This window comes from Neovison vison, chromosome 2 (assembly GCF_020171115.1).
Source record: "Neovison vison isolate M4711 chromosome 2, ASM_NN_V1, whole genome shotgun sequence".
Taxonomy (NCBI): domain Eukaryota; kingdom Metazoa; phylum Chordata; class Mammalia; order Carnivora; family Mustelidae; genus Neogale; species Neogale vison.
In genome coordinates this window covers 27735317-27751207 of record NC_058092.1, presented here as the reverse complement: position 1 = coordinate 27751207, position 15891 = coordinate 27735317, and the positions used below count along the sequence as shown (strand labels likewise).

General features: G+C 49.3%; 1 protein-coding gene across 1 annotated transcript; it reads left to right on the top strand.

The window, feature by feature from the left end:
- The first annotated feature begins 4104 nt into the window (after positions 1-4104).
- Positions 4105-15228, top strand: TRAPPC3 (trafficking protein particle complex subunit 3). Its single transcript, XM_044237797.1, has 5 exons — positions 4105-4267; positions 12331-12428; positions 12680-12779; positions 13837-14019; positions 14478-15228. Exons 1-5 carry the CDS (start codon positions 4226-4228, stop codon positions 14595-14597), a joined length of 543 nt encoding a protein of 180 aa, XP_044093732.1. The 5' UTR covers positions 4105-4225; the 3' UTR covers positions 14598-15228.
- The last annotated feature ends 663 nt before the right edge of the window (positions 15229-15891 follow it).

The following is a 15891-nucleotide window of genomic DNA, read 5'->3' as shown; positions in this document are numbered from 1 at the left end:
GGCCTGAACTCTCTTGGAAGGGCCCCCCCACCCCACCCCGGGAGGGAACAGTGCCACCACCTCTGGCCCCAGATCTTTAGAAAATTATGATGATGGAAAGGCTGCAAATGGACCTTAAGCTAGTATCTTAACTTTTCTGAAACCCAGTTTGCTTACTTAGAAAAGCAGGAAAATGATAGCACCATGAGGTGTCATAGGGGCATTCAAGGTTAAATAAGGCAATGCTGATGAAGTGCTTAGCACAGAGCCTGGCATCTAAGTAAGAAGCACGAAATGAATATGATGATAGTAGGTATGATGATGGAGCTTTAAGGATAAAAGCAGATTAAGAGGAGGAGCAGACCCCCCCATCTTCGTGGTCAGCCATCCCACCTGCAAGGTGAGGGGACCCCGTGGATGATGGCATCCAGAGCTGTGCTTTGTGAGGTCAGAGGCCTCATGGCCTGTATCTTTCAGATATACACAGGTCTACCCTGAGCCAGACAGTGAGTAGACTCAGTGTTCATGAACAGAACCCAACAGAAGGGAGAGCCCTCTGCGGTAGTTCGTCTCCCCACCCAACCCCCTCCCCCGGCCCTGGTGAACTTGAGATGACTTCAGGGATGAAGACCTTGGGTGGGAACAGTGAGATAGATACCTGCATTGGCTAGACCTCAACAATAGTGGAGGGGGCAATAAACGGTAACTAAAGATGAGAAGATAGGTGAGGGATGGTCTGCATGGAAGATTTGAATGCCAGTTGGCATCATGATCTATATGACATTGATCATGGGGAGCTGTGGAAGGTTTTTTTGCAAGGGGAGGGGTAAGCAGAGCTTTAGAACTGGAAATTATTGTGTCTAACGATCTGGGATTGACTTTGAGGAATCATTGCAAAGGGGTAGTGTGTGGTATCAGCATATGTCAGTGGTTCTCAACCAGAGGCAATGTTGCCCTACAGACGACTTCTGGCAATGTTTTGGGGCACTTTGGGTTGTCAGAACCAAGTGGAGGTATCACCGGCATCCAGTGCTTAGACATCAGAGATGCCATTTAACACCATATGATTCTCAGAGCAACCATTAGGCCCAAAACATCAACAGTGCCAACACAAAAGGACCTCTTCCCTAGAATGTGGGAGGAGACCTTTTACAAGATGCTAGTGGTGGGGACAAGACATCTGGGAGTTAGCCAACTTGACGGACTGTTCTCCTGGCCAGCCCCAGGCCTCCTGTACAGCTGAGGGGTCCAAAGTGAGTCTTGGGAGGATGGCTAAGCGGAAGCTAAGAGAGCACCAGGGTCCCGTGATTAAGTCAAAGCAAACAGATGGAGAGATGGAGTCCGTTCCACTCCGTTTACCCCCAGACTGACCAGGATCCCTGGCAGATCCCATGCCCTAGCAACTGAGAAGGCTTGGAGTGTGTGTCTCTCTGAGTTTGGGGCTGGATGATGGTGTCTGGGAGCCTCATATGCCTCCCCCCCCGCAATATTAGACATCCCAGAGAAGGAGCAAATGAGGCATTTGCAACATCAGGGACTGAAAGCCCCTACAGGATGCCCCGCCCTTTTGGTGAGGGGCAGGGAACTCCGTGCCTCCTCCACCACCTAGGGCAGTCCCCTCCTCCTCGGAAACAGGCATGAATGAGCTGTTCCTCTCACCACCACGAGGATGGGCTGGTGCTATGGGTCAGGTGGCTGAATGGGGATCAGAAATATGTCCCCTTTCTGATCCTTCTAGGGGGAGAGCAGGAGCAAGAGCATTCACAGACTCCTTGGGTTGGTGGGGCAGGGTCCAGGATGAACCTGATGGAGGGGTGAAGGAAATCACTGCGAGATCGACCCAGAGATAGGAGATATGAATCAGGAGCAAGGCCCTGGAGGCTGCCTCCACACTCACAAAGTAGGAAGTGGGAGGAGCCTCATAGTGGGGGCCCCACAGAGAGAACAGACACCAGTCACCGGACTCTCACTCCTACCCCACCCCCAAGGCACTGCGCGATAAATGGGTCTCTAACCCATATGGCTCTCCTGGGGAGTCCTCCAGGCTCACTCCCTGGGGCTGAGGGTGGAGAATGTCCTCAAGGGCTGGGGTGACACCAGCTGCAAATAAGGAACAGGGACAGATTGGAGGGGGGAGAAACTGAGATCCAGGATCAAATAGGCTCAACGCTTTGGATTTCTGGGAGGGTCTTTGTTTCGAGCCCCTGCTAAGCATGGGAAGCTGTCCCTGCTGTATTTTTTTCTAGGGAGAAGGAAATGGGGGTGGGAAGGAGGCGCCCAGCATTCCTAAATGTGCTGACTCTGAGCAGTGGTGGAGAGGGACTGGGATTTGGGAATGACGGCAGCGGAACTGAGAATCCTTGGAGCAGCTGTCTAAGAAGGTTTAGGTTCCCATCTGAGCAAGGAGGAGACCCTATAAATCAGCTTGAAATGGAGCCCATCCCCATCCTTAATTCACAGCTCGTGACGCAAGGAGGAGTCCCAACAAAAAAGACTCCAAAAGGAACAATCAGAGGGAGACAGGGGAAGAATCTCAGAGGTCCTAAGATAGGCAGGGAGAGACTCCGCCTCAGCTTCTCCAGAACCACCCTGCCTGACAGCAGGCTGGGTGGGGTCGGGCGGCTGGCCGTGACTGTGACTCAGGTTTCTGTGGGCAGCCAAGGGCAGCCGGCAGGGAGGAGCCCAGACCGACAGACAGGCCAGCCAACTGCAGCTTTCACCTCAGCTGTCCTCTCTCCTGGGAATGCAGGAGGTCCTTGCCTGGCCATGCTGGCCTGGGTGGGGGTGGGGGGGCTGGGGGGGTGCTAGCTGACCCTGACTTCCTCCTCTCACAGCCGATCCTCCTGTTCCTTCCCAGAACTGTCAGCCAAAGAGCTGACTGAGAAGGGGAGAGTCAAAGGTCACTGCATCTAGGGAGGCCCAGAATGTCTGTGTCGCAGGGAGAAGGATATAATAGCCATTGGTCCCGCACCCTGAGGAAGAAACTGGGGGAGTCTTGGGAACTGGCTTTTAGCCAGAGCAGCCTGGGTCCCCCAATCTTCCCCAGGCTGGCCAGCTCATGGCTGGGCAGGCTGGTTGTCATGGTGAAGGCTAGGGGCTAGAATGCAGCTGCCTACAGAGTCCAGCTACTAGGCTTAAGGGAGGAGAGGGTGCTTAGGGACTCCCAAGCCAGCCTTCCCACAACTGACCAGCCAGAGGGGATGACTGGAGATGAAACCAAAGAGCTGTTGGTCAGGGACTGTAAGACTTCCCCCTTGGTGATGAGCTGAGGGTGTGGCCAGCACATTCCCCTGGCATTTCTGGGACCTGTTTGTTGGTCTGTTTTGAGAGAGTGGCTGGAAGAAAGGGAATATGCACTTACTTTGTGCCCAAGCGCTCTGCTGTTGTGTCTTACCAATCTTCACAACAACTGGGAGAGATCCAGCAAGTTGCCTAAAATGGCAAAGCTGAACTTAAAATCAAGGACTGGCTGTTACCAACTCTGGCGATCTTTCTTTTCCAGGGACCAGGCAGTGTTGTTGTTCTTAGGAAGGGAGGGGGACAAAGTGACCCGAATTTTAGCAACAGACTCGATATTCCATCATGAGGCCACAGTGGTAGGATCCAGGTACTGGCTGCTTTTGGAGTCTGGGGGACAGATGACAATTTGAAGAGAAAACTACTAGTGAGTGAAATGCTTGGCACATAGGTTGTCATTAAATATTTTTGCAGTAAGAAGCCAGATTTCTGTATGAGCCACAGCTAGTTTTCTGGGACATCCTGGGAGCTTCTGGCTCTGAATTGCAGCAACAGCGGAAGAAGTCAGTTCGAAAGTGGGACTTTCCAAGACCAACCCGTTGAGAGAGGAATTTGCGGAGCATCTGTGAGGGTGAGGGGGTGGGAAGAGAGGGAAGCGCGTGGACGATACAGGATTATCGCAAGCTCCGGACGCCACCCAGTGGCCAGAATGCAGCCCTGTGTGGGGGAGCCAGGCTCTAAGAGACAACTGAGCGCGAAGCACTCTGGGAGTTGTAGTCCAGCGGTGCTTCCAGTGAGGCTGTTGGGTGTTGTAGTCTGACGTTTATTGGGCGGGAATTATCCTCGTCGGCCGGACCACGAGTCCCGTGGTGCCCCGTGGCAGGTCGCGCAGGCGCGGTGAGTCGGTGCCGGTCAGTCCCGAAGGCTGAGGGGCCGCGGCTGGGTCGAGCGGTGTCAGGAGGGGTGGCCAAGCGGGTCTGTGGCGAGGCGGGGTAGGGCGGCCGGCACCATGTCTAGGCAGGCGAACCGTGGCACCGAGAGCAAGAAAATGGTAACTCGGAGCGCGTGACCTCTGCGGGCGGGCGGAATGGAGGGGTTCTGGGGAAGGGGCCCGGCGCGGGGGCGCAGTTGGAAAAGGGGCTCCTCGCGTGAGCGTAGGGTGCTTCTGCGGGAAGGAAGGAGGTGGGGGCTGCCGGTGGGTGGGCAGGGGAGAAGTTCGCCGCGGGCGTCGCAGGCCTGGGGCAGGTTGGAGGGCCGCTGGAGCCGCTCAGAGACCCCTCCCCCGGGTCCTGAGAGCGCCGTGAGCAGGACCCGCGACGGCGGCGGTAGTAGCCGTAACTACTACCACCGTCGTTCGCTCCCTTCCGGGGTGTTAGGCACTGGGCCAAGCACTGTACGTTACCTTAGCTCCTTTAATCTGCAAAGTAACTCTCTTAGGTGGATAATGTTATCTTAGTTTTACAGCTTAGTTAAGTTTACATAACTTGCCCACATTTACGGCTTGGAAGAGTTAGGATTTGAACACATGGCTCTCTAACTGCGAAACTTCAGACTGCTGCCCCCCCCCCCCGCCCCCCGTCTCTCACGCTGTGAGAGCAATGCTGGGCATTGCAAGAGACGCTCAGATACTGGTCTTAGCAGAAAGAACTTTCTGTTTGGAGGAGTGAGAGGTGGGCCCGAGTAGGCAGTTAAGTGGTGCCCCTCTGGTGAGTGGGGGCGGCTCCTTTCTTGTCCTGGGAAGAGTGGGACACCATGTAGTTTCATAAAGGTTGGCTGCAGGTGGCAGCTGGGACTGGGAAGTAAGGTAGATGACGTTTTTCTTCAAGTTACGACTTCTTGATAAGTGTTCTTTTCTATGCCATGTTCCTCCCTCCTCCAGAATTGCCCATGCTATTTGTTTTCAGATTTAGAAATTAAATATCCAAGGTTGCAGGTTGGGCCAGCCAATCAGGGGCCCTTTGCCGACACTCAGCTCTAGAGGGGTGTGATTAAACATCCCTTACACCGTGGCCTCTTAACAACAGGAACAGCACCCAAAATGGGCTGTAGGAGGCCCTTGTACTTCAGAGTAGTACTTACCCTTTTTGTCTCTCAGACCCCTTTTGAGAAGCTGCTGATGCCTATGGATCTTCTTCCTAGAAATAATAAATTGACAGACATATACACAGACGTTTACTTTTTTGGGTGGATTTGTGGGCTCCCTGAAGCTCCTCCGTGGATAACAGGTTAAGCATTTCTGTTTTGGGGGCACCTAGGCTGGCTCAGTGTGAGGAACTTGCAGTTCTTGATCTCAGAGTTGTGAGTATGAACCCCACATTGGGTGTAGAGATTACTTAAAAATAAAATCTTTTTTTTTTTTTTAAGTCTTTTTTGTTTACTTGAGAGAGAGAGAGCATGAGAGGGGAGAGGGTCAGAGGGAAAAGCAGACTCCCTGCTGAGCAGGGAGCCTGATGCAGGACTGGATCCCAGGACTCCAGGCTCATGACCCGAGCCAAAGGCAGTCACTTAACCAACTGAGCCACCCAGGTACCCTAAAAATAAAATCTTTAAAAGAGAATTCCTGTTTTGGAGGAAATACCAAGAATTTCAAAGAAAAAAGTATATTTTGCTAGGAAACAGTCCTGTCTTGATTGATCCTCAGTTTCCTTATGTGTAAACTGGGGACAATAATGCCTACTTAGGATTAAGTGAGATAGCAGGGTACAATGTATGGGGCATGGTAAATGCTTCCTCCTCCTTCATATGAGCAGATATGAGAGGTCTTCCTGTTTAGTTTATCCTTTCTTTCTTTCTTTTTTTTTAAGATTTTATTTATTTATTTGACAGAGAGAGATCACAAATAGGCAGAGAGTCAGGCAGAGGGAGAGGGGGAAGCAGGCTCCCTTCCAAGCAAAGAGCCCGATGCGGGCCTTGATCCCGGGACCCTGAGATCATGACCTGAGCCGAAGGCAGAGGCTTAACCCACTGAGCCACCCAGGCACACCCCCCCCCCTTTTTAAACCTGAAATCCTTTTTGAAATCTTTAATAATATTTTAAACAGGAACCCCCAGGTTCCACCCTTAACCTCCAGTGTTCACTCAGCTTTGGTGAGTGCGGTAGTTTAGGAAGGGCCAGTAGCACACTCCCATCTCAAGGATTTTGCAACTCCTAGTGTCTCTGTTTAGGACTTCCTTCCTCCAGGGACACCTGGCTGGCTCAGTCAGTATAGCATCCACAGAGCCTATGACTCTTAATCTCAGGGTCCATGGGACTCTCAGGGGTTTTGAGTTCATGCCCACGTTAGGCATGGAGCCTACTTAAAAACAAAACAAAAAAAAAGGAAAGAAAGAAAAAAACCTTCCTTTCCTCAATGAGTAACCCTAATCCTCATCTAATTACTCCCCACTTCATTCACAGTTACACAAATGTCACCTCCTCTGAGAGGCCTTCCCTGACTACCTGACTAGTTTTCTGTCCTCTTACTCTACTCCATTTTTCTTCATAGCGCTATTTCATTATGAATTACATAGTTTATTTTCAGCTCCCCCCATGAGAATTTAACCACCAGAGCAGGGATTTGTTTTGTTCACTGCTCTATTCCTAGCTTCTAGAATGATGCTTGGCACTAGGCAATCAATATTTAGTGAATGAATGACATGAAGGTTTGGTGCAGCCTCTCATTCACTTACTGCTGGCGGCTCCTTAGGGCTTGTCACATGATCCTCTTTGTGGCCATCTGGTTCTGACTTGCTCTTCTTCTCCCAGGCAGTCTCCCCCTCTATCAGCCCTCTTTCCCAGTTGACTGTACCTTCTGCTAATTGCTATGTTCCCACTTAAACCTTCCAAGACTTAAATGATTAATATGCCAAGGAACTAGATCACTGCTTTCAGTCCGTGTGAACAGAAATAACCGATGTATCTGGCAAACTCTTCCTGAGCCCTAGACTCTTCCACAGCCCAAACTCTGTGCTGGGTGCTGTGAGAGATGCAGTCCTATTCTGTAACCTTGAGGAGCACATTCCATGAGGCAGGGAAGTATACAACACAGCGGCATAATACTGTCTGGTGTGGAGTCCCAGCTTAACCACTTACTTGACGTGTGACCTTGGGCAAGTTTCCTCATTGTCGTAAGCATCAGTTTCATCATCTTTAAAAAATAACTTAGAGGGGCGCCTGGGTGGCTCGGTGGGTTAAAGCCGTTGCCTTCAGCTCAGGTCGTGATCCCAGGGTCCTGGGATTGAGCCCCGCATCAGGCTCTCTCTCTGCCTACTTGTGATCTCTGTCTGTCGAATAAATAAATAAAATCTTAAAAATGAATAAAAATTAAAATTAAAAATAAGTTAGTGTAGTAATAATATCTGTCATGGGGTTGTTCTGAGAATTCACTGAGGTGATGCATGAAAAGGCAGCAGTGTGGTGGTGTACTTAATGCACTTGGCGCTCAGTGAAAGTCAGCCGGCAAGCATCTTAGTTAGGGCAGATGTAGCCTTTATGTGTCTGTATCATGTTTGGTTCCTGAATTCCTTGGACAATCAAACCTTCCCTTATTTTGTGTCACGTTACTAGTAACCCAACCCCAGCGGCTCTGCTCGCCAGTGCTCGGGTGAATTACTCCTTGGACAGCAGCACTCCAGAGTCTCTAAGGGGAGGCCAAAGGGTGAGAGAGAGGGGTGAACTCCGTCCTGTCATTGACCTTCACTCCCAGCTGTTGGGGGCAGTCACACTGAATCACTTATGTTGATAAAAATAGTAAATGAGACTCTAGGAGCAGTAGCTCCAAAGATCAGCCCCTTAGGGAGATTTGTTATGTGTCTGGGACACTAACTGAAAAGACTTTTGAAAACCCTCCAGTGCCACAGCTCACCTGAACTAGGCCTTGGCTTAACTTGCTCTGCTCAGGTTGTGCCGGGAGTACCTGGAGATCAGATCAGCTGTTCAGTATGAAACCACTCCTGTGGTTTGTTGATCCGCAAAGCATATTTCAGTACATTATCTCATGAGATCCTCCCAACAGTCCTGTAGTCAGCATGACAGATTTTACTGTTAACCGTTTTTGTGTCAGGAGATTGAGATTTGCAAAGTGAAGTGATTGACCTAAAATCTCACCATGAGTAAGTGGCAGTCCAGACTCAGAACCAGGTCTTCTGACTACAAACCCAGTCTTTCTGTATGCCTTATTGGTTGTTACCGGGTTCTTTATATTGATTCTAAATCTCCGTCCTTGAATTTAGTTCAGGGTACTCTCAGATACCACACCACAGAAAACTAGTTTTTCTTTTTTTTGAAGATTTTGTTTATTTATTTGACAGAGGGAGGGAACACAAGCAGGGGGAGTGGGAGAGGGAGAAGCAGCTCCCCACAGAGAAGGAAGCCCGATGTGGGACTCAATCCCAGGATCCCGGGATCATGACCTGAGACAAAGGCAGACGGTTAACGACTGAGCCACCCAGGTGCCCCAGAAAACTAGTTTAAAAATAAAAATGGGCCCCTGGGTGGCTCCATCAGTTAAACATGTGACACTTGATTTCAGCTCAGGTAATGATCTCAGGGTGTGAGATCCAGCCCAGCTTTGGGCTCCAGGCTAGGCTGGAGCCTGCTTAAGATCCTCTCCATCTGCCCCTCCCTCTTTCTCTCTCTGTCTCTTTTTCAAATAAATTAAATAAATAAAACAATATCTACTTTTTAAAAAAGATTTTATTTATTTGACAGAGAGAAATATGACAAGTAGGCAGACAGGCAGAATGGGAGGAAGCAGGCTCCCCACCGAGCAGAGAGTCCGATGCGGGGCTCAATCCCAGGACCCCGAGATGATGACCTGAGCCGAAGGCAGAGGCTTAACCCACTGAGCCACCCAGGCACCCCCAATATCTATTTTTTTAAAAAGATTCTTTATTTATTTGAGAGAGTATATTAGAGACAGAGACAGAGAGCATGAGTGGGGCGGAGAGGAGCAGACTCCCTGCCAAGCAGGGAGCCTGATGCTGTGCGATGCTGGGCTTGATCCCTGGACTCCGGGATCATGACCTGAGCTGAAGGCAGACACTTAACCAACCCCGAGCTACCCGGGCATCCCCAGCAATAGCTACTTGTGTAGGTGCTGTGCAGCAGGTGCTCTACAAACATTATCTCACTGGGATCTCACAGTAACTTTCAAGGGCAGATAATATTGTCACTATCGTGCAGATGGGGAAGAACTGACTCAAGATACTAAGTGGTGGTGTGGACGGCATAACTTTTTACAGGATGGTGCTCAGCTATAAGAGGACTGAGTCTCAGTTACTTAACCTATCACCTGTAAAGTGAGAATGAATAATGTTTGTTTTGCTAACCTCTCATGGTTATGATTAGGATCAATGAGAAACTCTGAAAGCGTTCTGGAGGTTTTATAAATGTTTATGGCCATTCTTATTAATCATAATTAAAGCACCTAAACGTAGAAATGTTGCAGAAGAGATTCAAGTTTTCTTCTGGGAGGGATAAGGTAGTTACTGTGCTTAGTGAAGAAATTGGATTAGTTGAATTAGCTGACCTTTAAGGTCCCATAGAACTGTTTGTTACAAGGGTCACAGGACTGAAAACCCAGGTCAAGAGTAACCTCTTGGGGCACCTGGGTGGCTCAGTTGTTAAGGTGCCTTTGGCTCTCTCTCTCTGCCTGCCTCTCTGCCTTCTTGTGATCTCTCTCTCTGTCAAATAACTAAATAAAATAATATAAATATAAAATAAAATAATAAATAAATAGAATAAATATAAAATAAAATAACTAAATTAAATAAAATATTAAAAAAATAACTGATCTCTCACTCACCTTTTCTCTTCTCTTTCTGTGTGTGTTTGTGTGTGTGTATTATCTGTTTATTATCTGTCTCCCTCCTATTAGATAGTCCCTTGACATAGTAAACATTGAATGAATGACTTTTTCTATACCACAGCCCCATTCATATTTTTAAAGTATGAACACCTTCAAGTTGCATATTTGAATTGTGCACTGTTTCAACTAGGCTTGGTTCATAATCAGAGATGGAGACAGCCTTACAAATTAAGAGAGAGTGTGGAGAGCCTGGGTCAGGAATCCCATTCCCAGATCCCAGGCTTACTGATTCTGTGACTGTGGACAGATCTGTCTAGAACCTTGGATTTTCTTATTGGTAAACTGGGGGCTGCTGCATGTAGAAGCAGTTGACAGCATCATGGTATGGATGTTACTTGGCATCATGGTGGGGTGAGGCTGTTAGGAGTCTCCATCCAGGGGCTCATTAATAATGGAAAGAGAGCTCTCCTGATTTAATGCAGCGGTGCCAACTCTATGGACTGGTAACTGCTGGATTGTCTCCATCCATTCATGTCCAAGCCATTCTAGTGCCAAACCCTTAACTTTACTAAAAAACATTGTCCTCCTTAAGAGCTTCCCTTAATTGCCATATTTGGTAAATGGTCTCTTAGAGACACCCTGATCTGGCTGTTTTAGTTGAGTTCAAAAAGCTTCCTGATTCTGAAACTGATTGTCTTTGATTTCCTAGTGTGGCTAAGTTTTTGTTACTGTTTTGGGGTGTGGGGAGTTATTAATATTGCACTCGTGGGGATCAGTGGATAGAATGAACATTGGCTTAGAAACTCTTGTTTTTTTGTTTCCCAGAATTACTTTTGTCAATAGCTGTTTGTCCTTGGGCAGATCACTTAATCATTCTGAGTCTCCATTTCTTCATCTCTAAAATGAGATTAATTCCTTCCCGTTCTGCTTTACGGAATTCTTGTGGGATGGAAAATGATGTGATAAAAAATAGAACGCAGTGTATAAGCAAAAGGCACTCACGTCACTGTTCTTACGGTGACCTTGCCACCAGGCCATGAGGATGAGATGAGTGGCCCTGATGTGCTGAGAGCCTGGGCCTTAACATGACGTGGACTTTGTTCCCCAGAAGACCTGAGGACAGAAAGGTGCTGTGCTCCGAGTTTGACGCGCTTCCATTCAGAAGGGAGTGGCTGGGTGATTGCTTCTCTGTGAATCCATTGGTCCAGACGTTCTGTTAGCATGTTTCATACTTTGTTTAGCTCTGTTAGTGCCTTTCCCCCACCTCCTGCTTTCATTCTGTAGTCTTGGCATTACTGACCTTGTCACCTTCCACACTTCTGTTTCTTGGTGGGTAGGTGCCAGGAGTCTTTATCCGAGAAAGGGTTTCTGTGATTTTAACTGTGGTTGTAATAGAAACCAGTCCAGATCAGTATTATGTTCCAGGTACACAAAAGATTGGATTCCTCTCAGAGTTACCCCTTTCCTGGAAACATTTTCACTCTGTGTCAAGAGGAACATTATTTTTCCTTGTGCTGGTGACTTAGGAGGGGGCTTATCAGTGCAATGGACTCTGGGACTTCCTTTCCTCCCCACAGACCAGGCCCATGGGTCCTTTGCTGTTCCTGGGTGGGGGCACTGGGAGTGCAGCTGCACTCTAGGCCCCGACACTGCAGACATTCTTTTTTTTTTTTTTTAAAGATTTTATTTATTTATTTGACAGAGAGAGATCACAAGTAGGCAGAGAGGCAGGCAGAGAGAGAAGGAGGAGGAAGCAGGCTCCCTGTTGAGCAGAGAGCCCGATGCGGGACTCGATCCCAGGACCCCGAGATCATGACCTGAGCCGAAGGCAGCGGCTTAACCCACTGAGCCACCCAGGCGCCCCACACTGCAGACATTCTTAGATGTGGAGAAGCCATGGGTCTCACCGTCTAAGGCACAGAAGCTAATATGTAAATGTCTTCTTCCGGTCTGTGTTTCATAGTATCCGGTGGATTTCTGCTGCTTCCCCTGGCCCCCTCCAGTTCTGGCGACCTGAGCTTAGGCTTGGCAACTGTGGTGGGGTCCTGGGTTAGCAGAAACCCACCTTGATGTGCTGGAAGAGTGACTGCCCCATGTGTGAAGTGCCTTTTATAGCCCGTTCTGTAGTGGGCATGGCTAAAGCCCTGCCACCTTGACCCTGGGGGCGGGGCACACTCTTTGGCCACCCCACAGGGGACGTTGCTCTTTCCCACCAGACACAGACGACCTTACTTTGAATCCTGACACTGCACTGAGGCTGACCTAGACTCACTAAACTTTTTCTTTTGTGCTTCTTGGGCCTGATTGCCTTTTGAATCTCTTTTAGAGCTCTGAGCTCTTCACCCTGACCTATGGGGCTCTGGTCACACAGCTGTGCAAGGACTATGAAAATGATGAAGATGTGAATAAACAGCTGGACAAAATGTGAGTAAGCTCCTCTGCAGGAGAGACAAGAATGGGGCTCTCTAGTACGCAATCTACATGGGCCTTTAGAGCCTTTAGGGCCTTTAGGGTTCTCTCTCATAACCAACATTTTGGGCATAGTTTCCACAGAGCTCATTTATTGGGATGCTTTGGGATTATCCCCCATTTTTCCTTTACCACCCGCAGCCTTACGTTCAGACGTAAGACTCTCATACCCCATGATGGAGTCTGTTCTCTCATTTTCTTCCCAGGGGCTATAACATTGGAGTCCGACTGATTGAAGATTTCTTGGCACGGTCAAATGTTGGGAGGTGCCACGACTTTCGGGAAACTGCAGATGTCATTGCCAAGGTCATTATCCTGAGCCACCTGGCTCTGCTGAAGGATGTCACCGGGAGGCACTGTTGACCACTCTCTCCATCTCCCTTAGAGAGATGGAGACTATTTCGGACTATTCCAAAAGTCTGGCAGCTTAGGCAGCTATCTGGGCCAAAGAAGCCTTCCTGGTGGTAGGGGAATAGTGTGCGTTTTGAAAAGGGAAGAGTGGTTGGGATCATCCATGTGGATGAAAGCCCCACTGAGGCGAAGGCCACATCTCCTCGGCTGTGAAGATGTGGCAGAGTAGCATGGGTGTGAGGTAGATAGGCTTTGGACTCAGACTTGGCTTCAGATTCTGGCTCCAGTACTTACTAGTTAAGGGTAAGTAAATTTTAATCTTTTTAATTACCACTTACCTCAACGTTAAAAGAAAATAAGAGCTACCTCACAGGATGGTTGTAAGGAGTAAATGAAGTAATGACGTGAGCATTCAGGTAAATGCACTTAACGCAGTGAGCTTGTGGTAAATGGTTGCTATTGATAGTATCAGCTTTACATCTTGTAAAATTAATAATAAATGGTATTACGCCTCTAGCTTTGTGGCATCTGTTACCTAAAGGTTGGTTCTTTGTGTTGTAGAGCATGCTGGCCCAAATCCTAGAGAGGGCTGGCAGTGAAGAGCACTTTGTGAAGGTTTGGAAGTAGGAGAGTGGATAGAGGGAAGGATGTCTTCAGAGTAATTCGGTTGCAGTGACCGTATTTGCTTTCATGAAGAAGGGTTCAAGGTAGCACAGACAGAAGACAGGGCAGTGGGCTGCGGCCTCTCACATGCTGGTTCCGGGAAGCCACCCGTGTCAGAAGTGTAGGCGGACAGGAGGTTGCCTGATTGTATGAGGCCTTGAAGGAAGGGGGTGTGGAATTGTGCATAGATGCTTTTCCTTTATTGCCCTGAATACCTAAAGCCCCAGTGTTTTGCAGAGGCCACAGTTTTTTTCCTGAGTCACTTACCTCTCCTTCACCAGTCCCGTCCCTTCCCTGGGGTGCAGCCCCCATTGCTCTTCCCCACGGTGCTGTTGTGTTCCTCTGACAGGTGGCGTTCAAGATGTACTTGGGCATCACTCCAAGCATCACCAATTGGAGCCCAGCTGGTGACGAATTCTCCCTCATTTTGGAAAATAACCCCTTGGTGGACTTTGTGGAGCTTCCTGATAACCACTCATCCCTTATTTATTCTAACCTCTTGTGTGGGGTGTTGCGGGGAGCCTTGGAGATGGTGAGTGCAGCTCCTTACCTTCCGGGACACTGGAGATGTAATGGGGGCTCAGAAAATGTTTGCATGAATGAGAGAAAGAAGAAAGGGCTTTGGCTCATCTCAGCACTCTGCTGCCCGAGATGTGATGGTACCGAGCATAGGATCCAAGTTGGGTGTCTCTACGCGGTGCTGATGCTCCCTGAGAGTGGCGCTGTCAGCCCCAAAGCCTGGGAGCACCCATTCCCAGATTGGCTCATTTGGTGACAGTCTCATTTGTGGGTGTTCTTCGCTAAGTCTGTCTTTACGGGTTGGGGCCACTGCTTTCTACAAGGGAACAGTGGAACCGGTGATCTCATCCTTGTGGGAAACCAGCCCCCTCAGCTGGACTGCTGTGGATGAGTCAGTTACGGCCCCCTCCCCTGTGGCTCCCCAGAGGCTGTGGCTAGCAGCTGCGCCTTCATTTTCTCACTGTCCCCCAGGTCCAGATGGCCGTGGAGGCCAAGTTTGTCCAAGACACCCTGAAAGGAGACGGCGTGACAGAAATCCGGATGAGGTTCATCAGGCGGATTGAGGACAATCTCCCAGCCGGAGAGGAGTGACCGTCCCCAGGACTTGAGGGTCGCTAGCAGGAGCACTTGTTGGAATCAGAAGCCTCAGAGCTCCCTCTGCCCTTAGAACTCAGTGACTCTTTAACACGGTTGTTACATATTCTCCTAACTCTGTTTCCATTTGCCAGCTAATAAAGAGCAGGCTGTGATAACAGTCCATTCACCCCCCAAGTGTGCACATTCGGGAGGGAAACTCTTTGCTCCCTTTCCCTTCAGAGGGGTTGGATGCAATCATCTTTGGTCGGACTAGAAAGAGCTCAGCCAGTTTACATTCCCGTTCGGATTTTCCAAAGCAAAACCCATTTTGACCCCGTTAAGAGGCAAGCCTTGCGCATCTATTCCTGGGCCTTCGGAATGCCAATGGTGAATGGCTGAGAGAATCCAGGGTTGTGGGGTGGGGGAGGGGAGGCTGATGGGGTGGATAGGAATTGCTAGTCGTAGTGTGACACACTCTAGGCTTGCCCGGAAAGGGGAGTCATGCCGGGAACACTGACTTCTGGGAAGCCACCCAGGTCTCGTTCCTCCCTGCTGTTTGGAGGCGACATCTCCTCTTTTTACAGAGGGTCCATCCTTTTTTCTTACAGATTCTTCAATAAATACACATTCTTGAGTGAAATCCTAATCATGTCCTGTTTTCTTTCTGGAATTTTACTACAGTGGAGTGAGGAGGCCAACTAAGTTCCTGGGCCCTGCCTCACACTTACCCGGTCTAGGAATGGCTCCTCCTCGCAGACCAGAGAGTCTGGGAGACCTGGATGCAAATACCCCTGCAAAGTCATTTTTGGGTCTATTGTCTAGCAAAACCTGGAAGTGGACCATTATCCCAGATATACCTAAAAAGGACTATCTTGAGTTCTTGGCCACTGAGTAGGAAGGCGTGGCTAGAAAGACCTTGTCTTTCTTGGAGCGAGGGAGAGGAGCCTGGCTGGCTCAGTCAGTGGAGTGTGGGACTCTTGATCTCAGGGGCATGAGTTCAAGCCCCATGTGTGGTGTAGAGTTTACTTAGAAAGTAATGATGGGAATGAAAGCCAGATTGGTAAAGGTTTGAGAGAATTAAAGAATACCAAGGGTACCAAGTTTTTCTTTCAAAGAGCTTTGGGGGCGCCTGGTGGGTGGTGGTGGTTAAGGCTCTGACTCTGGACTTTGGCTCAGGTCCGAATCTTAGGGTTGTGAGAGGTACCCCCCCCCCGGGATGTTGGGCTCCGCGCTTGGCAGGGAGTCTGCTTGGGATTCTCTCTCTTCCTCTGCCCCTCCTCCTGCTCACGTGCTCGCTCGCTCTCTCTTT

What these genes read in the sequence shown, in the direction of transcription:
- TRAPPC3 (XM_044237797.1), top strand. Translation starts at nt 4,226, where the DNA reads ATGTCTAGGCAGGCGAACCGTGGCACCGAGAGCAAGAAAATG. An exon ending in GCACCGAGAGCAAGAAAATG is followed by an intron (nt 4,268 to 12,330) that starts GTAACTCGGAGC and finishes AATCTCTTTTAG; the next exon opens with AGCTCTGAGCTCTTCACCCT. An exon ending in AATAAACAGCTGGACAAAAT is followed by an intron (nt 12,429 to 12,679) that starts GTGAGTAAGCTC and finishes TTTTCTTCCCAG; the next exon opens with GGGCTATAACATTGGAGTCC.